Source organism: Dama dama, chromosome 21 (assembly GCF_033118175.1).
Source record: "Dama dama isolate Ldn47 chromosome 21, ASM3311817v1, whole genome shotgun sequence".
NCBI lineage: Eukaryota > Metazoa > Chordata > Mammalia > Artiodactyla > Cervidae > Dama > Dama dama.
Genome location: NC_083701.1, coordinates 4,314,657 through 4,336,924, shown reverse-complemented (window position 1 = coordinate 4,336,924; position 22,268 = coordinate 4,314,657). Strand labels below are relative to the sequence as shown.

The window sequence follows — 22,268 nt, the reverse complement described above, 5'->3', positions numbered from 1 at the left end:
TCATTTTTGTATGAAACATATATACATACATATACTATGCATAGGTATAGGCTTTTATTTCTCATATACGTGCACATGCATATTTCACAGGCATAAAGGTCATGAAAGGGCTATGTGCTGTGCTCACTGTCGTGTCTGACTCTGCAACCCCATGGACCGTAGCCCGTCAGGCTCCTCTGTCCATGCGACTCTCTAGGCAAGTGGAGTGGGTTGCCACTTCCTTCTCCAGGGGATCTTCCCAACCAGGGATCAGACCTGAGTCTCCCACCTCTCCTGCATTGGCAGGTGGGCTCTTTACCACTAGCACCACCTGGGAAGCCCAAATTGTTAACAGTTGCTACTCTTCAGGCTTCCCTGGTGGCTCAAATGGTAAAGCGTCTGCCCGCGATGCGGGAGACCCGGGTTTGATCCCTGGGTCAGGAAGATGCCCTGGAGAAAGAAATGGCAACCCACTCCAGTACTCTTGCCTGGAAAATTCCACGGACGGTGGAGCCTGGTAGGTTACAGTCCATGGGGTCGCAAAGAATCGGACACGACTGAGCGACTTCACTCACTCACTCTTAGGCAATAAGGGGAGGGGAAAATAAGGGACGTTCATTTTTCACTCACTATCACTCTTCTGTACAACCCCAGGCCCTTTTCCAGTATTTCAGTTAAATATATTTGAAATTTAAACTTTTCTTCAGTCCAAAGGAAAAAAAATGGTGTATCCACAAGATAGATTGCTATACAGCTGATTAAAAACCATGTCACAGAAAATTCGATAATGTAGAAACACACATAATATGCCAAATGAAAAATGTACATCTCCACACAGTAAATAAGTACAGAATCTCACCATTTTTATGATACAGATAATATACACTGCCAAAAAAGGACAGAAAATAGATATTGAGATGTTATCTCGAGTGCTGGGGCTATGATAGCCTCTTTCCCCCATTTTTTCAGACACTACATTAAATATACAGCATTTTCAACCAACAAAAACCATTTTCAGGCAGATGGTATCATGCACCCGGGAACGACACACGAACACCTAGAGAAACAGCTGACTAGACGACCATGCGGCAGCATTGCCCAGCAATGGCCAGCAGGGACCCCTGCCCAAAGCAGCACGGTTACACGAGGACCCGCAGGGCGCGTCACCTTGCTGTAGTAGGAGATGGCCTCCTTGTACTTCTCAATGATGTCCTCGGGGCTCAGGCAGTTCTTCGCCCGTCCAATCTCCGCGCTGGTGTCGGCGTTGATGCCGTTCGTAGTGAGCGCACCTGCACACCGAGGGGAAGACAAGAAATAGCCTTTCGATTTTTCCGTCTTGTTGCTTTGTTAGTTTAAAAGAGGGGCACAGATAAGATAAAGCTTGAGTATTCCCGACTGAAATTTAAATAACGACACCGCTTTTAAAAGTCTTCACCACTTACACCTTCCCTTTAATAGTCTAAATGGTCAAAGCACTGTATTCAATGTTCATTAACTCAGAATAAAGCCTTCCTCCCTGTTGAAACTTTTTATTAAAGAACATGAAATGCATTATATAAAAGTAACACGTCTACAATAACTAGCTCAGTTGTCTTGACGGCAATGCAGTCAGCATGCACTATCTCCCAGCGCTAAAGCTCTTAATGCTAGCGAGAGGCCACACTGCGCTCTCAAACGGAGATAAACTAGGTGAAAATGTCCCCTGAACTGAGCACTGAAAAAAAACATAACTTGCAAATACTGACATCCTTTCCGAGGCTGTCATTTTCTATTTCTGGCCAAGCCCTGTCAATAAGCAGAACCACCTAATTCCCTAGCCATCATACACACAGGGGGAAGAGTTCTGGAGACATTTCCATTTATAGAATGTAACCAACACAGAGAACTCTGACAAAAAAAAAAAAAAAAAAAGATGAAATACTCTTTGATTTCAGAGAACACTCAAAAATTATTCTCCTAAGCCTCAGAGCAGGAAAAGCTGGCTTCTCCTAAGCCCCTTGTTTATTTCACGGACAGCGAGCATCTCCCACAAATCCTGTTTCCCTCGTGTTTCTGCTGGGGGGCTCGGGCGGGCACATGCTTGCTGTCGATCTCGGAACTCATGGGGCAAAGGCGTGTGCCTCACACGGCCAGCATCCCTCGCGCGAGCTCATCTGCTCGCCTTGCTGTCTAAACCGGGCCCCATTTCTCACCAACTCATCTGGTATTCTGGTATTCTGTAAGCTGCCTCAGATGCTTTTTGGAACAAGACAGAAGATTAAGCGGATAGATAAGCGGATAGGAGGACAGGTGAAAGATGGGCAGATGAAGAGAGAGACACCAGGAAAAGAATAACAAAGAACATTCCCTACACAGAGGTCCCTTCAATCGGGGGACAAAGAAGCACGAGAGAGACGGGAGGAGGCAGGTGGCCTCGGGTTTCGTGTTTCTACAGATTTTGTGAAAATCCCAACAAGAGATGAGAGGGTAGAACTATAAATAATAAGAGCGCATGCACGCTTGAAAAAATACCTAAAATCTATACTTTCTAAAGAATAGACTCAAATCACCAAGGCCCAACAACACAACCCTGGGTCCTTGCAGAGTTGAGAAGTCCATCTCCAAAGCACACAGCACCCTCGGAGCCCTGAGGGGCCACCCTGGGTGGTCATGACTCCGTCACAGCGAAACCTGTTGTTCTGCACTTATGAGGAACCAGGACCTGTGTGGGGGTGTCCACGCGTGTGCTCTTTTACAACCCACAGCGAGGCTACGCGGGGCGACTCCTAGTGAGCCCTGTGTCTGCAGGACAGGAAACGGCCCTGGGGAGGCCGAGCACTCCTACCAGTTCTGCAGATCTCAGAGCCATTTCTCCAGAGCAGGGTGTGGACTCAGGCCTGCGTTTCTAGCTGCGGCGCTCGGCCTGCCCTACATGTTCTCCACGTTCACGGCACACTGCATTCTGGCGTGGAGTAATATTTCACAGCTGATAGGTCGTCTTCATTCATCTCATCAGCTCTAACAACTTGTCTTTGTATTGTCAAATTTGACCCTTTTCCCTCGAAGAAAGGAAGGGGATGAGTGGGGGTCAGCACGAGGTGGGCCTTCGTTCTTCCTATGGAACCTCAGCTCATCAAGAAGCTCCCAACAAGGGAGAAGGAGCAAACGGTCCCCCTGTCCTTTAATTAAAAAGGGGGGGGAACCAAGATAATGAGGGTTCCCTTAATGATTTAGGGGCTACCCTGGTAGCTCAGCCGGTAAAGAATCTGCCTGCAATGCAGGAGACCCCAGTTTGATCCCTGGGTTGGGAAGATCCCCTGGAGAAGAGATAGGCTGCCCACTCCAGTATTCTTGCCTGGAGAATCCCATGGACTACATAGTCCATGAAGTTGCAAAGAGTCAGACACAACTGAGAGACTTTTACTTCAATTTTAATGATTTACTGAACTCCAGCAGCGAGGCTAGGGGAAAAGGCATAGGCAGCAACCCAGAAAAATATAGTCTGTAGGAACATAAAAAGAACACAGCTCACAGGCGAGCTTAGTGGGGCTGATGATTTAATTTCACTCAATAAAAGAATAACACCCTCTAAAAATACTGGTATGCAATGGATTTGATCTTTCTTGACACCTATAAAGTTTTGACAGCCCACATGTAACATTATTGTAGACCAGTGAAACAAGGAGTCTACAGAGAGGAAAAATCAGTGCCACAGGCAGGCTGAAACCCAGGCTAGAGCAAAGGAAAGGAAAGGAAAGCATGCAGTTAAGAAGGACAGGAAAGTTGGGGGGAAAATCACTACAAGGGCTCTCAAGTTATCAACCCAACGACTATTCAATCATTCAGTCGAGAGGGAGTCACTGCGTTCCTAGGACGGCCAAGAGAGTACAGGAGGCACTAGGTGGAAACTCGAGAGACAAAGAGAAGCGGGAACGGGAGGGAATGAAGTAGAGACGCGTGAGGCAGCAGAGAGAAAGGCAAAACCACAGGAACAACAAGGGCTTGGATCAGGCAGGTACCAGTGTGGTGGCGACCCCAGCAATGACCAGCAGGCTGGCACTACACGAGGTCACATGCATCTGCTCCCTAATGAGGACACAAACCCTGCACGTGGGCACCACCAGCCCTGACCTGCGGGGGAACAGCAGGAAGACAGGGCAGCTGGGAAGTCTGATGCTAATCTGGACAAGTGCGGGATGAACTCCTCCAGCACCAATGACTGGGGCAAAGATGGACTTGTCAGTAAACAGCACTGGGACAGCTGGAAGGCCATCTGGGAAAAGATAAAACCAGACCCACACTTCACACCAAACACAAGAACAAACTCCAAATGGTCTAGGACCTAAATGCACAACAGAAGAGCATAAAAGAAGCTCAACACACTTGGGTAAGTTCCTCTAAAACCTGAATATAAGGAAAGGCTCTCTAAGGATGATTCCAGGGGATTGTCCCAACCCACGCATCTTCCCAACCCAGGGATGGAACCCAGGTCTCTCACATGGCAGGCGGATTATTTACTGTCTAAGCTACCAGGAAAGCCCAAGAATACCGGAGTGGGTAGCCTATCCCTTCTCCAGGGGATCTTCCCAACCCAGGAACTGAACCATGGTCTCCTGCATTGCAGGTGGATTCTTTACCAGCTGAGCTACCAGGGAAGCCCAAATAAGATTCAAATCCAAAGGCAATTTTAAAAATTAATAAATTCAATTACTTAGAAACACAGGGCAAATACTATAAACGATGGCAAAACATAAGCAACCAAAAAGTATTTTCAACATACATCACCAAGGGCTAATATCCCTAATATATAAACAGGCCATAAAGATTGAGAGGAAAAAAAAAAAATCTAAAAATCCAAAAGAACAAAATGAGCAAAAGATATCAGCAGATAATTCATTTTAAAAAACCTAGAAATAGCCCTTAAACATTAAAAATAAATTCAAATTCACTAATAGTAAGAGATACCATTTCTCAACTGTCTAGTTGGCAAAAATGTATAAACGCTTAGCAACAGGCTCTGCAGGTGAACTTGTGCTGAAAAGGCATTCTCATAAACTGCCCCTGAGAACACCAAACAGTGTGACCCTGATGGAGAAGAATTTGGCAAAACTGAAGAGAAGTCCGCACATATTTACCTTTTGATCCAGTGATTCCCTATGTAGGAATTTATGAAACAGACACAACTCCAACAACACAAAACGCACATGTACAAGCTTATTCACTACGGCAGCCTTTGTGATTTAAAGAGCATGGTGACAACCAGCATGTCCACCTGTAGAAGGCTGGTTAAATAAAACACAGTAAAACAGACAAGACACGTAGAGAAAACAGACGGGGCTTCTGGGGGGGCTCCCGTGGCAAGGAATCTGCCTGCAGTGCAGGAGACCCAGGTTCAACCCCTGTGTCAGGAAGATCCCCTGGAGAGGGAAGCAGGATGATGTCCGCAAGCTGATACGGACTGATTTCCAGTCCGTAAAAAGATGGTAAAAACAGACACAGTAAAATAAAATTTAAACTAAAACCAAAAAAAGCCAAGTGTAAAAGGTATAGGTAATATACTACCTTTTTCCACAGGACAACCTATGAATCTACTTACAGGGCAACAATAAAGACGCAGACATAGAGAACAGACCCATGGACCCAGGTTGGGCGGGGGAGGAAGGAGAGAGTGGGACATACCAAGAGAGTAACATGGAAGCATATAGGCTACCATGTGTGAAAGAGGTAAACAGTGGGGATCTTCTATGTGACTCCAGGAGCCCACACGGGGGCTCTCTAACAGCTAGAGGGGTAGGAAGGGGTAGGAGGTGGGATGGAGCTTCAGGACGGAGGGGACACGTGCACGCCCACGGCTGTCTCGTGTTAATGAATGGCAGAGGCCAACAATATCGTGAAGCAATCATCCTTCAATTAAAAATAAATAAATTTTAAAATAAATGAAAAGTCTTTACTATAAAGAGAAACAAACACCTAGTGAAAAGTAACTACTTAAAAAAAAGAGTAGGGAATCGCCTGGCAATCCAGTGGCGAGGATTTAGTTACTTGGTGGTACTTTCACGGCGGTGGCCTGGGTTCAATCCCTGGTTGAGGAACCAAGATCCTACAAGCCATGCAGTGTGACTAAAAATAAAATTAAATTAAAAAAATAAAAACAAGAGTATATTTAAGTTTTCATAAACTGAAAACACATCACGTTTCTAGGGAATTCTGTACAAAATATTAAAATACATTCATCTTCAAAAATTCTAATTGAACAATTAACCCAAGAAACAAAGCCAACTTCAAAAGCATGGAGAGCAGAAGCCTGGAAATCACAGTTCCTAAAACTATGACTTTAATTCAATATAATGAGAGGAGAATCTTCACCCAGGAGACGGCGGGATTCTGTGCATATGACAGGATAAACTCAGTGCAAACTGCACCAGACACAGTGATGGTTCTCTTAAATACAATCCTAAAGTTAGAACATAGCTGAAAAGCTACAAAAAATATTCTGAAAAACAGATCAAAACATGTATATATATGTAGGAAGCCTGCCCCCATGTCATATATAAATGCAAACTTATTTTTGTTCACTCATGAGCACTAATTACTTTATCCAAGGCAGAATATTTTATTTTTTTTCAAGGCAGAATATTTTAATTAAAACAAATAATCAATAGTATATTTCTCTCATAAAATCTAGTTAATAAGTTGACTCTGTTATGTAACCAGAATGTGTCTAAGATAGACCTAAAATTAGTGAAAATACCTTTCTATGGTTTGTGAAACTCTTCTCAAAATTCCAGGCTTTTAAAATAGATCTGAGCAGTATCTCTCTACTACCTTTTTCCTTGTGAAACAAACAGCAGATACTGTTGTCAAAATTCTGTCATTACAATGATTCACGAGCACCACGTTCTAACTAATCTGCTGGACAACAGGGCACTATCTAGACACATCGTGACCAAACAAAATGAAATACAAGGAAGACAATGACCCTATTCTGGAAAATTTATAATCTATGTCAACACTGAGGTTTTATTTCACTGGTTAGCAAAATAAAATCAAATACTTTCTTTGAATGTTCTGTAGCTATGACTCTACCTCTAGTGTAATGACCAGAAAAGACTTAAGTATGACTTTATTAGGTCAATTAGCAACAATTATCACGGGAGGGTAGTACAAAAATTAACTGATAGCAATGCTTCCACCTACATTAGACCTAAAATAAAACTACACCAAGCTCTGCAAGGTAAATGAAGAGATGAGATCCCTAATGAGAAAAAAAATTAATAAGAACTCAAAGAAGTAAAAACTTTAATTAACTAGTCCTATAGAAAGGAATAGAGGATGGTGGCTAAGAGAACAGGTGCTTGAGACAAATGTGTAGGTCTGAATTCCCACATCCCCACTCACTAGCTATCACCCTGACAAGTCAATGAACTTCTCTGCATCTCAGTTTCCTCATTTATAGACAGGATGATAACAGTACCTCTCTCCTAGATCCATTGTAAGAATTAAACTGTTTTAAATATAAAGTTTACATAAAATAGCTCAGATCTTAGATATGACACTGAGAGCACAAGCAACAAAGAAAATTTAGATAAAGTGGACTTCGTCAAAATTTAAAACTTGTATGCCTCAAAGGACACCGTCAAGAAAATGGGAGAGCAACACACAGAACAGGAGAAAATGCCTGCAAACCGTCTGATAAGGCACTTGCATCTACAACATAAAAGGAACTCCTACAACTCAATAGTAAAAAGACAAACGACTCAATCAAAAATAAAGGATCTGGGGACTTCCCTGGTGGTTCAGTGGCTAAGACTCCCTGTTCTTAATGCAGGGGGCCCAGTTCGTTCCCTGGCCAGGGAGCTAGATCCCACATGCTGCAACAAGGAGCCTACATGCCACAACTAAGACCCTGAGCAGCCAAATAAATAAACAAACAAATATCTTAGGAAAAAAATAAAGGATCTGAAAAGACATTTTTCAAGCAAAATGTACAAATGGCCAATAAGCACAATGAAAAGATGTTTGGGATCTTTAGCTATAAAGAAAATCAAATCAAAACTACAAGGAGATGAAGAAAATTAAAATTCAAGAAGATGCATGCCCTGCAATGTTCACTGCAGCACTATTTACAATAGCCAGGACATGGAAGCAACCTAAGTGCCCATCAATGGAGAAATGGATAAAGAAGATTGTGGTACACATACACAATAGAATATCACTCAGTCATAAAAAAAACAAACGAACACCACTTGCAGCAACACTGATGGACCTTGAGATTGTCATACTGAGTGAAGTGAGACACAAGAGAGACAAATGAATGACCCTGCTTATATACGGAACCTAGAAAAGGGTGCAAATGAACTTACTCACAAAACAGAAGCAGAGTCACAGATGCAGAAAACAAACATGATCACCAGAGGACAAAGCGGGGAGGGATAAATTGGGAGACTGGTATTGACACAGACATTCTACTACATATAAAATAGACAACTAATACAGACCTACTGTATAGCACAGGGAACTGCACTCCATAATGGCCTATTATGGGAAAAGAATCTAAAAAAAGAGTGAATTTTATGTAGTATATGTATAACTGATTCACTCCGCTATACACCTGAAACTAACACAGCATGGTAAATCAACCATACTCCATATATACATATATATATATATATATATATCTAATACGGCAAACTTATGATATTTTACCATTAATAAATGTACACAGATATTTACAAAGACAAATAAAAATCACATTTACACTTTAAACAAACAAAAAAAAAACACCTACAAGGAGAACCCACTTAACATTCATAAGAATAGCTACAATCAAAAAGATAACACCGCCCAGACCTGGGACTCCAAGAGCCCCGGGGATGGTTGCATGGAGCTGGCCAGGAGAGAGGGCCGGGCTCGGGTCTGTCCCACTCCACTCACAGCCTCCTTGTCGCCTGGGCTTAGGTGGCTCCCACCAAGAAGGGTGGCAAGAAGGCGGCTCAGTCCGCCACCAACAAGGTGGTGACCAGAAAATACACCACCAACCTTCACAGGAGCTCCCATGGAGCGGCTTTCAAGAAGCGTGCCCATCAGGTACTCAAAGAAATGCTGAAATTTGTCACGAAGGAGATGGGAGCTCCAGATATGTGCGCTGACACCAGGATCAACAAAGCTGCTGGACCAAAGGAATAAGGAATCTCCCATATTGTGTGCGTTGTCAGAAAACATAAGACTCACCACACAAGCTCTGTATCCTGGTTACCTACATATCTGTCACCATCATCAAAAATCTACAGATGGTTACTGTGGATGAAAACTAACCAGTAACTGTCAAATAAAGTTACAGAACTGCAAAAAAAAAAAAAAGGAAAGATAATAACAAGCATTGACGAGGATACAGAAACTGAAACTCTCATACACTGCTGGTGAGATTGTTAACTAGCACAACCACTTTGGAAAACAATGTGGCAGTTCCTCAAATAGTTAAACAGTTAGCTACCCCATGACCCAGTACTTCTCCTTCCTAGGCACATACGAGAACTGGAAACATGTCCACGTAAAAACTTACATGTGAATGTTCATAGCACCATTACTCTTTAACAGCCAAAAAGTAGAAACAACCCAAATGTCCATCAGCTGATGAACGGGTAAGTAAAAAGTCTGTCCATAAGGTGAAATATCATTCAGCAAAAACAAAACATGAAGTACTGACCCATGCTACAACACGGACATTGAGGACATTATGCTAAGCTAAAGAAGTTAGTCACAAAAGAATACAAGTTGTAGGATTCCATTTACTCGAAATGTCTAGACCAGGCAAATCCAGAGAGACAGAAGAGCTGCTGCCTGGGGCGGGGGAGGTCAGGGAAAATGGGGGTGACTCGGGTGATGAAAACGTCCAAGACTGATGGTGACATGGCACTCTGGGCATCCAGTGGAACCTCTGTAGATTTTAGTGGGTGAGCTGCATGAAAACTGTTAAGAGTGAAAAAGCCCCTTGGACCAGTTCTTTGACATTCTAAGTGCAAACTGCTCACTTTTATTACAGGAAGAAGAAACTCCCGTCAACATGAAAATGGGAAAAGCAAATTTGAGTTAACTGAATTGGACAAAAAAATCACATCACTGGAAACGGGGGCTGAATGTTCACAAAACACTCAGAAATGACAAGAAATAACAGTGTGACACCACGAAGCGTTCTGCTGCAAATGCCAATAAGGGCTCGGAAGCTGAGCTGTGAGAAATGGCTGGAGGAGAAGCCTGGTTCGCTCTTGCTGCGCCCCACCAAAGGTGCACTGGAGCCAGCAGCCAGGGGCTGTCCAACTCCTCCTTCCAGCCTGAGATGCTGTGCGGAAAGAGGGCAGCAAAAACCTGAGACAGTCTGCTTCACGTAACTCATTCCCTGAAAGTTCAAAGATTAAAAGGCAGTGATCTAGCTTCGGGCTGGGTTTTCTATGGAGCCAAATGGGAGGACACCAGTCGTCGAGAGGCAGAGGTGGAGCGCACGGCTCCCCACCAGCAGGCTTCCCACCCACACGGGTTCCGAGGGCAGAGGAGACGAGCCTAATGTCTGAGACAGGAGACGCTGGCGCAGCCAGCCCTGAACAAAGGCCCTGCGAGCAGAGGCTAGAAGGCGCCTGGTGAACTGGAGTGGCCCGGGGCATGAAAGGACTGGGGGGTGGGTACAGAATCTCAATCTCCCCTCGCTCTCCCTGGGGGAGGAGAGGCCCAGGCTGCGTCCTTCTCGCCTGGAACCATGACGGAGGGCGCCCTGGGACACCAGACCCCGGCTCTCGGGCCAGCTTCAAGCTCTCCCACACGATCCTGACATGCGCCTGAACAACAGCGCCCAGAGAAACACCCCCACTTTACTCTCACCACTCAAGACTCACTTTCATCTCAATACCACCTTATCTTGGAAAGTTGCAGAAGTAAAACATATTACATTCTTCCTTTAATCTCAACGTGTGACTGATTTTTCTGACATCTCTAAGCTCCTTCTACTTAGTCAAGCACCCAGTTCCCCTGCAAGTGAATCCAGGACTTCCCGTCAGGCGAAATCAGCCGGTGTGGCCTTGATAACTTCTACTGGTCGAACACCAACACATCTAACACTGATTTCATTCCTACACATAGGAAGAGAAACACTTCCACAAACTCCATCAGGAACATCAGCCTAGAGGAAGAAGGCAACACAAACATTAAAACAAAAAGCTACAAACCTGAAGCAGTTTCATCTCAGAAGCAAGATATACAATGAGATGAAAGAAGGTGTGTTGGTCACAAAGCACATGTAAGCATGACCACCTGATTTCTATCCTTCAAAGGATGGGAGGGTTTTCTTTTTTTTTTTTTAATGACTCTTTGTCATTGTTTCCAATTAAGCCAGAAAATAATAGATCTCATTTTGAAACACACACTGCAATAAAAGAGATTTTTGCTATATTAATTAAAGAAGACATTAAGAGGGGAAAGGAAAACCCACCTCTGCAAAAAAAAAAAAAGTGCACAATGTCTTTCCCTGTTAGCACACACACGAAATGCAACAGAGAGTTCAAATTCACAGAAAGAAGCGTAAGCCACAGAATCAGAGCAGAATCATGACTTCAAAATTAACTGGACAGGCATGCTCAGTGCATTCAGAGAATTTTAGAGGCACACTGCAAATCATTCACTTAACCATGCTGGAGGAAGGACTTCCCCTCTTGGACAGACAACATAAATCAATAGGGTGCCCCATCAAACAAGGAACAAACAGCGATCACGTTTGTAACTGTTCTGATTTAAAGTTACTTAAATCAGCACGTTCCAAAGATCACAATCCAGAAACTTTAACCACTCATTCACACCACCATGAAACAAGCACTTAAAAAAAATAACCAAGAGAAACTAAGCACATAGATCATGTACCTGGGTCAATGAGAACTTCTTGGGCCCCTGGAAGAAAGAACAGATTATGATCTTTTATCTGAAAAACAAAACCACTTTTAAAGATAACTACTAAATCACATTTCATAATTCGCATAGCCTTGAAAAATCTGAGACACTTCTGTCTGATCAGAAAAACAATTCTGAGTAACAGTATGTTACAATTCAATGTCTTTATGCTTTAGAAGGAAAAAAAGGAAAGCTAATGGTTCTCATACCCTGCAAAAACCATAACGTGCCTCCCTGTCTGCTTCCCGCCCCACTTTCTAAGCTCATACTCCCCGACTCCTCTAAAACAAGTACGACAGTTTCTTATTCCCACAAATATGCCAAATGACAGAAGTCAAAGTGAACTACCAATTTATTTGTGTAAATAAATGCCCACACCTTGGTCTGAAGGAGAAAGGTATCAGATGGCTACATGGAACTTATTTCTCCTTTCCTGAAATCACACTCACACACACACACACACACACACACACACACTCAACACACACACACTGAATTACTGGACACTTCACAAGTTGAGGATTTTCAATTTCTAGAAGGTAGCTCTGTAGTCAGTCTACAACACAAAACTGTTAACTTCATTAATTATCAAGAAGGCTTTGAAAGCCTCGATCATCTGCTGAATCATCCAAATATCAATGAGACCCAGTTAGCCTTCTCCGTAGAATGCAATTTCTCACGATGGCAAATCACACCGTAAGAGGCACTTGGATCCAAGAATTCTGCCGATCATCAGCTCTGACAGTTTTTAAACACATTAACAAGATTCACAAAGCTGTGTCCCAATAACACAGTTGTATTGAAACAGCACATGTATTCAACTGTCCACACAGAGAACAGCTCCCAGGATGCTACTTAAGAGCGACTTTGTGTACTGCAATCTTTATTTTTAAATGTAGACTAAAAATCACTGCAATCCAGAAGCCACCATTATAAGAAGAAACAGGTGCTTTCCATCATTAACACTATACACCAAACGCAACTCCTGACAACCATCACATGTGACTGTCAGGGCAGCCCTACAAGGCAGGTGGGGATGAGAAAGGCTGTGGGGCGGACGGACTGATGGACGGACGGGGAGCCAGGGAAGCTACTTCATCACGGCCCCCGACAAGCGCCACCAAGTCTGCACCAAGAGGGTACTGGCTGCAGGGAACCTCGGGGAGTTTGGGATTTCCAGATGGTGCTAAAAACGCCCTGTTCAGTGAAAACTCTGGTCAAATATAGTATCCTGTGCCACATCCTTTAAATAGGAGACCTTTTTTTTTTTGATGCCTCAGAGTCATTATCACAATCATCAATTACTCAACCCCTAAGGGCGTCCAGGGATGAAGGGGGTCCCATGCTAACTGCACTGAGACTGCAGAGCTTTTCAGGCTGTTTTATGAAGTTTGTAAAAATCTTTCTATCTCATGACTCACCCAGGCGGTCAACTACCACTTCTTACTGGTGTGAATGTACCACCTGAAATGACCCTTTTCTGCCTTTTAAGCTAATTCATCTAACCCGATCTTCTCAAACAACAAAGAACAAGCTCAGCCACAAAAAATGGACTGCTTTCTACCAGCTGGACTTTAACTGAACTCCCTGGAAGCTCTTTCCTTTCATTAAACCCACTTCTAGGTACATGACAGTCTTCTGATTGGTGGGCTCTGCCAACTCTGGGCTACTCAGAAGCTTCTCATCTCATGTCCATGTGTGAGGGGGTGTGGAGATAATAATTGGCACTGTCTGAAGAAATCACAATGAGAAACAGGACATCGTCCAGCCAGGGCTCCATGGGTACCTTAGTGTGCTCAGAAGTTATATTATCAACATCATCCGCCTCCGATGGACAGGTTTCAGATTAACCAAACTCGAACAGACCTGCTGCTTAGACCACGAAAAATGAGGGTCACGATGCATGGACCCTGGCTGAGACACAGCTGTGAACGCCTGTGCAACTCTCCCTTTCCCACCGTTTCCAGGCTGACCGATGGACAGGTGTATGTACAGATCCACAGACGGGCTGAACTCAGAGCCTGGAGCCAGACTGCCGGGGTTTGAATCCCAGCTCTGCTGCTTGCCAGCTCTGTGACCTTGGTCAAAATCACTTACCCTGTCTCTCTGTGCCTCAAGCCCCGCATCTGTAAAACTGGGATCATAATCAAACCCACCTCACTTGATGGTTGTGAGGATTACGGGATTAAAGCAGTGCCTGTAAGATGCTTAGAAAGTATGTAGCACACTTCAGGTGCTCACAAACGGAGCCTATGATGCGTGCGTGCTCAGTTGTGACCAACTGTTTTGTGACCCCACGGGCTTCGTCCTCCACGCTCCTGACCTCTAACCCACAGCCAGCCCTCCTCACACAAACGGGCTGAGGAGTGGGCTCGGGGGGGTTTGGGAGACAAGGGGGACACGGGAAACCTTTCTAGCCCAGGTGCTGGCCCTGCTCGGGAAGCGCCCAGGATGCTCAGCTCCATGACGTGACAGCCCTGAGCACAGCGGGGACAGGTCCCCTCACAAGGGCCCGCTGTGACCTGGAGCGGCCTCTCCAGCTCCAGGACACAATATTAAGACACCCGTTTCCCCGAAGCCCTGAAGTGCACGGAGAATGAGGTCTTATCGGTAAAAAGAGGACATTTCCTCCAGCCTCTACACTTTTGCCTGTCTCTCAGTTGGCTGGTGGAGAAAATAGGAGTGTAATTACTGGGCCCACCTGAGCCCCAACATGAATTAATTAGCCAAAAATGGTGCGGCTTAATGTTCAGGGTGACTGTATAGCGGCCTCATTCCAATGTTGCTGCAAAATTATGAGTACAGGAACTACTGACCCTCTTCAAATATTTTACCCATTTCTTAATTGGATCTTTCATCATAAAACCAGCTTTCCCTGTTTTAATTCCTTCGTAATTGCTAACGACTGTAAAATGATGGCTTCATACCAAACAAGAGCTAAGGATTTGTGCTCTTTGGAGATAACCACCATGCTAAACACTTCACATAACTTCTAGTTCTCACCATTCTACAAAGCAGGCAGTAGCATCTCTATTTTACACACAAGGGGGAAACTCAGAAAGAACTGACTCAAGTTGGCATGGCTAAAGGGATAGCATGTGAATTCAACCCAAGTCAAAAAACCACCCTCCCTCCTACACCAACCAAATCACAGCCCACTGATTAATGCACAGCAGCAGGTTTGATACTCAGGGAGTTCAACACATTTTTCTGCTTTAAGGTGCTCCAGGGACCACTTCTGTTTTATAAAGTCATGGCTCACTGGTTTCTAATATTGGAAGAAAAGTCCAATTTCGCCATTGTTTGCACAGCAAGCCTGAAATTTTCACACTGAGATGACAGAATAAAAATAAGGTATAAATAACTAGAATAATTCTTCCAGGTAACCAGACTTAGTGGACAATGTGCTATCCTGAAGCACTAAACAAAGTCAAATTAAAGGACTGTCAGTTAAATCGTCCACAAACAGGAAAATGAAGACTTTTTAAAGGTGCAACAGCGCCACCCTATGGCCCGAAAGGCTTTCTGTATAATAAAGGATTAATAAAAGGGTTTCAAAAATAGGAAACTCAGAGCCTATAACTCAAAGCTTATATACTACTAGCACACACTGAATTCTGCTTCAGGGGAGGGAATGGAATTCAGTATTTAATCTGAAATTGTTAACATTCCTGAACATAAACAAAAGACACAGGCTCGTGGAAACTGATCTTAGAAGGAGGAGGAATCCGCCTCTTCATCTTACATCGGGGAGACTGAGACCCAGGCCATCCCCCCAGCAGGCAGCGGTGAAGCTCTGCACATCCTCAGGCTCTGCACTAGCTGTGCCAGCTCTGCACTCACGAAAGGCGGGTCTGCACGCCTCCACGAGCAGGTCATCTAAGTGTCTGGCAGAACATTTCCCAAAGAGTAGCGGGAGTGTAGTGAAAGTCACTCAGTTATGTCTGACCCTCTGCGACCCCATGGACCATAACCCACCGGAATCCTCTGTCCATGGAATTCTCCAGACAAGAAGACTGGAGGGGGTTACCATTCCTGTCTCCAGGAGATCTTCCTGACCCAAGGATCAAACCTGGATCTTCTGTATTGTTTACCATTCGAGCCACTCCCAAAGAGTGGTTAACTGTAAATCATACAATTTTGTTGAAATAAATTAAACATTTGTTTATATATTAAAACACTATGAGCTCTACTTTTATTCTCTCTACAAAAGAAAAGTGACAGATGTCAAATCAACATTTTGATTACTTAAAACCGATTAAGGGTACAGGAAAAAAATCAGAATTTTAACTACCAAAGAAATAAGCTTATTCTCTCAAAGTAATCAATAGTGATTTTTCTAAGGGTCAGTGGTTGTGGTCAAATTCCTAGCAAATTAAGAGGTTCTAGTGGATGATTACACAGCAATATGGATTATGAGTTGTAAAAAATGTATGTCCTATACAAATAATCTTCAAGTTCTTCAGCTTTCGACAATTTAGCTAGTCCCTAGCTAAAGGAAGGCGCTCATTTCATCAAAACTTCCTACTGCACTAAAAAAAGAAGTAACTGAATCCTTGTCACTTTAAGTCACATTCATATAAAGTATATACACAGTGAATATGCATCAGTATTTCAGTTGATGCTTCTAAATTATCTGTCATTGTGACAGCAAGTTTTTACTGAACATCTCTTCGGTGCTTAGTACAAGGTATCTGACTCAGTCAGGCAAGGTAAATAACATTCTTCAAATTTCACAAATGAGGAAATATACTTACGCCATTAAAAAAAAAACCATCTTGCATATTCATCATAAGGAGAGAAAACAATAAAAATTTAACTTTCCCTCAACACTCAGTGATTTAATCCTTTCTTCCATACTACAGACTACATAAAACCAATTCAGTCTTTATAACTTTTCCTTTCAACAAGGCTCACTAGAGAAAAACAAGTGGTAGGTTTGCATTTTCTTTTTTTTTTTTTTTTTTTTTTAGGTTTGCATTTTCAAAGCCCACTTATCGTTTGCACTGTAATCACTTTCAATGTTTTGTTTTTCGTGCTTATAGAGTTAAAAAAATCCTAACTTTTTAGGTCATTAGCTGAAAATAAAACATTTGCGAAAATATACAATGTTAATCTATGCCGCTCTGTCTGGTGTTCTCACCAGGATCTCTCCTTTGAAGGCCTCATCAGGCTGAGATCACTAAAGCCGGTCATTTATGAACACGCTGCAGTTTGGGAAGCCAGTCAACGGGAGGCTGATTAGAAGAGCAACTGAGGACGCACACTGGTGGTCACCCCGGCCTGGCTCCAGCCCCAAGCCTGCCCCTGAGAGCGGTGTGATTCAGACCAAGTTACCCATCTGCTTAAACCTCAGTCCCTCGCCTGCAAAAAGGAGTTATTGATAACCACCTTCAAATACCTGCTATGGGGTAAAACCTAAGGAAGCAGTTAGCAAAGCCTAGCTGGGGGGAGGTGCCAAATGCTTCCTGGCTGTTTTGGTGATTACGGGTGATGATGCTTGCTGTTAGTAATTTAAGCTAGTCCAAAAAGGAGGAATATTTGTAAGTCAATAAGCATTTCCTTTTGGATTGATTGTATGATGTCCTATTGATTTTTTAATAAAGCAAGTTTTGTCCATTAATTATAGGCTTAAAGGTTCATGAACAAGTTTCCAGAAAAACAATGAGTGGCCTCTAACCTCTGAATACAAGAAAGTGAAGTTTTGTTAAAAAAAAAAAAAAATCAACGGAAGGAGAGTTAAAGTGAAAAGAGGGACTACAGAATGCATTTTGAAACTAAACTCAATTTTAAGGGGGGAAAAAAATCCCTTTTCTCAAGTGAAATCTTGAAAAGTACATAAAGCAGATCTGAGATATCTAGAGTCTTTTAACTTTATTCATGGATTCATATCACCAAGTCTTAAAACTACTTGACAATTAACAATAATACTATTGATAATAACAGCCACCAACATTTATCCAGGACTGGCTGGGACTGTGCAGGTCCTTTCCATGTGTGTCTCATTCAGCCTTCACAAGGACCCACTGAGGGAAATACAACTATTATCTCCCCCATCTCACAGGTAGGGAAACTGAGGCACAGAGATTAAACTGGCTCCAGGTCACATCGGCATTAAATGACATCTGTATTTTCGCTGCTTTGCTGGTGAAGGAGGAACCTGAGACAGAAATTCAAGGAAAAATGCTAAACAATCAGACTGTCTCATCTTCATCTCAAAGAGTAGATCCGTAAACTCCTGGTATGAGATGGGGCGACCACTACAAACTGACTAATCTTGAAATTTGTATCCAAGATGAAGTAACACGGACATATATGCTCATGATATCAAATGCGTGCACAGCTCTGGACCCTTTACTGCCTGAAAGGTGGTGAAACCATCTCCCATCTAAACAAGGGCAGCGTGGCTTTTCTGCTCCCATCCGAGCCTCGCTGGGTGATCTTCTCCTCGGACTGCCTCCAACAATAAAAGTTCTCAAGTGCTGCACACCACACAAAGCTAAATAAAGACTTTTCTCTACTGCAGACAGAGCACTTTTCAGGTTTAAGACATTTTTTTGCCTTTATTCAGCAGGAGAGACTGAAACATTACCCTAAAAGGTCTCCAGAATCTCACTAGTCATGTGAGTGGCACAGTCATACCACATTTTCTCTCCAAATCTCAGGGAAAGGATAAAACAAAAGGCATCCCAGAGACAGTGCTCTTCCTAGAGAAACCCAGGGGTGGAGGAGCCTGGTGGGCTGCCATCTATGGGGTCGCACAGAGTCAGACACCACTGAAGCAACTTAGCAGCAGCAGCAGCCAGAGAGAGCAGACTCTCTGCAGCGAAGAGAAGTCGGCTGTCCCCTGGGTTGGAAATTTAAGCACTGGGCTACTGGTTGAAATGCCGAAATCTTGTCGCAGTTGTAACAACACAGGAAAAACACAGGTGGTGAGCACCGACCAGAGGCATCCCCAGTCAGAACCAGAACACGGGGAAGTGGGGAGCAGAGGCCTTCTAGACCTCAGATTTCATCACGTCACCTGCTTTACCCTGCTCTCCAGTGACTGAGCCCCCACTAGACCCGTTAAGAATGGTTTGCTGAAGGATGATAAAACATCTTCGAGAGCCATCAGAGCCTTATCTAAGCAGTTTGACACAGAATTCAGACCAAGTGGCTACAAAGACTGACTCATAAAGGTGGTCTCCCAGTCTTTGCTGGGAAAACGGTGAAACTGAGGCGAAAAAGAAATGTAAGGCATTTCCCTTCCAATACTCATCAACTGTCATGGGCTTTCTCTTTGAGGGTTAAAAAAAATCTATAAAAATCTCATGGATCAAAAAACATCTATTAGTTTTATGTATAGCCTTGACCTCTGCATTCTGTTACTATCTTTGTGACCTGTGAGGTAGCACAACTATATCCTGAATGTTTATGGCAAATTCATTCATTAAGAGTCAAAAGGGTCAAGTTCACAGAACAAGCGTCTGTGGGTCTGCTCCTCCAAAGATTTTTTACTCTCTCTAGATGCTAACAAAACATCAGCAAATCAAACGTCACTGATTCAGAGAACTCCATCAACCAGAAGAAAAAAAAAAAAAAACACAGCCCCTGGTCCCTCAGCTACCTGTTAAAATTGACATCAAGGACTCCCTTCACCAAATACCCAGAAACAATGACAAGGACCCAGACACAGAACTTCAAAGTCGGTCTACATGAAATTCCATGCGGCTGTTCCAGAAATCAACCCATCATTGCAATCCATTAATATCATTTGATAAGACTTAAGATCAATACGTATTTTAACAGGATCAGAAGACAAGGTCTCACTGCAGGATTTCTGATTCAGCAGATTCTACTCTTTATTCAAAGAGCAGGCAGCCTTCGCTCAGAGGGGACTGCAGTAAGTTGCTCCTGCTTGAGGACGCGGGGCCCAGCAAAGGGCAGGGGCGGAGCTCACCTGGTCGATGTCTGTTGGCCGCTTCTGCAGGAAGCACACTGCCCGGGAACCTGCGAGCTCCAGTTTTACCGCCGGTTCCACCAGGGTAGTGATAGATGACGGAGGCCGAACACAACCCTTCCAGGGCAGCTGGGCATTAAACAAAGGGCTCAGTTAATAAAGTTCGCAGCCCATCGTTAGCCAAAAATTACGCTAAGAATGATGTGAGCAGTTTGATGACGTGGAAAATGCCAGCTTTCCCCCAAAACACAGGTCAAACCTACAGATGGCTGGTTTCGTTACAAACAGGACCAGAGCCCCTGTGGTGTCTGGTGGGTCTGGGTCGAAGCTGGCAGCACGGAAAGCTCTCATGATGCTCAAGGTCTCGCTGAGGGGCTGAGCACAAGCCAAACAGGCCGTTCATTCATTCCTTTCACCAGCAGTCAGTCCGGAGGACAACACTGCAGGTGGGCGGAGCGGGAAAGTGCCCCGCATCAAAAGTATCCATGAAACCGTACCAGTGGACCACACCGCAGGACCAGAAGAACACCTCTCCGCATCACTGACCCTGACAGCATCCACCCATTTGAAGCAAACCCCTGGCAGCCCGTCTCCTCCTCAGAGGGAGCCCCGCGGGGCTGCTGTGACGTGCCCACCTTCCATTGCTGGAAGTCACACCCCAGCAGCCTCGGGCTGGGCCACCCGCCCCACAAGTCCTGTGGAGTGTTCGTCTTTATCCAGCAGCTCAGAGGTTCTCAAACGTTTTGGTCTCAGAACTCCTGGATGCTTTTTTTGTGCAGGTTACAACTGCAGATACTTACCATGTTTGAAAATAAAACTGGAAGAAGATTTAAATATTTATGTGTTCAAACATTTTAGAAGATAACAAGCCCGTTACATGCTAAATTTCAATGAACAATAACTATGCTTCAGAACAAAAACTATATGTTGGAAGGGTGGCACTGTTTTGCATTTTTTACAAATTCCTTAATGTCTGATTGGAGACAAGTGTGCTGGATTCTCACACCTGCTTCTGTGGTCGATCTGCTGTGATATCACAGGTCCCGGGGTCCCTGGGAGACCCCGCCCCCTGTGTGTTTCTGAGGGACCCAGAATGAAAAGGCCACCCGCGCTGGGGTCTCCCACTCACACCGCCTTCACGGAACCCGACCGGCCGTCCTCACTAGGTGGGACAGGGCCCAGTGGCGTTCTCCGGGGGCAAGTGCCTAGGCGGCAGCCCTGCCCCACCAGCCCGGAACGGCTCGGTACAGACCTCTCCTTCAGAAGACAGGAAGACTCCCATCCGCCGTCCCTCCTGCTTGGCCCTTTACCAGTTTCTCACTTTTCCCATCTGCTCCTTCTCTTTCCCTGTCTCCTTTAAGAAGCCACATTACAAAATCCAAGTCCATTTTAAAATTTACATTTAGTGTGTTCTATGTCTGTTGCTCAGTCGTGTCCAACTCTGTGCCATTCTATGGACTGTATGTAGCCCACCAGGCTCCTCCGCCCGTGGGATTCTCCAGGCAAGAATGTTGGAGTGGGCTGCCATTTCCTTCTCCAAGTGTGTCCTATGGGACGCCGCTAATCTTGTATTGAAGAACTTCGCTGCTTCCTTCTGACTTGTATTTACTGTAAGTGGCTGATGGGCCCTCTGACTGAGCTGCCGGCCTCTTCCAGGAAAGAGCCCTATTTCAGGGCTCACTGGCACTGCACTCATTTAACAAGCATTTTCGGAACACCTACAACACACTCGCTGATAGGCACACACAGACCACGCCTCCCACTCCCGCCTGCAGGAGACAGTCCCTGAAGGACAAAAACACGCTAACAGGCAGCCCCAGCATGGAAAGTAAAGCCCGTGCAGACGGGATTCTGTACAAGACCCACTGCACCCACTGCGTGGAGGGGTCAGAAGAGGCTGTCCTTTGAAGCAGCTTTTTTTTAAGTTTTTTTAGTTGAGATATAATTCACCCAGTCAAAAGTATACGATTCAGCAGTTTTGTGCGTTCACTGCTGTGCAACCCTTGCCACTGTCTAATCCCAGAACCCTTCCATCTCCTGCAGAGAAAGCCCACTCCCATCAGCAGACCCTCCCCATCCCCATCTCCCCCTTCCCCCACGTCGCCATCTCCCAGCCCAGACAACCAGTCATCTGCTCTCAGCCTCAGGTCTGCCTGTGCAGGCGTTTCAGATCATCAGAGTCACACACTAGGCGGCCTTTTGTGTATGGCTCGTTTTACTTGACATGATGTTATCAGGGTTTGTCCTTGTGGTGGTGGTATCACTATCTCACCAGTGTTTATGTCTGAACAGTGTTCCACTATATGCATGCACCACATTTTGTTCATCCAGTCATCAGCTGACCTACGGATGAGGTTTTGAAGAATGAATGTAAGAAGTGACTAACGTGGGGAGTGGCATTCTAAGCAGAGGGCAAGATGTGCTTTAAAAAATTGTT

At 44.4% G+C, this 22,268-nt stretch overlaps 1 protein-coding gene and 1 pseudogene across 4 annotated transcripts in view; one reads left to right on the top strand and one right to left on the bottom strand.

The window, feature by feature from the left end:
* The window catches only part of TRAPPC9 (trafficking protein particle complex subunit 9), a 386,986-nt gene that overhangs the window by 348,619 nt on the left and 16,099 nt on the right, over positions 1–22,268 (bottom strand). For 3 of the 4 annotated variants that reach the window (XM_061123133.1, XM_061123135.1, XM_061123136.1), the window contains exons 4-6: positions 19,832–19,960; positions 11,863–11,889; positions 1,147–1,268 (exon numbers count right to left, since the gene is read on the bottom strand). In XM_061123133.1, the coding sequence (XP_060979116.1) occupies positions 1,147–1,268; positions 11,863–11,889; positions 19,832–19,960 (278 nt within the window). The remainder of the gene's footprint in view (positions 1–1,146; positions 1,269–11,862; positions 11,890–19,831; positions 19,961–22,268) is intronic. The other variant, XM_061123134.1, reaches the window with a different exon arrangement.
* Positions 4,155–9,272, top strand: LOC133042867 (large ribosomal subunit protein eL31-like; annotated as a pseudogene).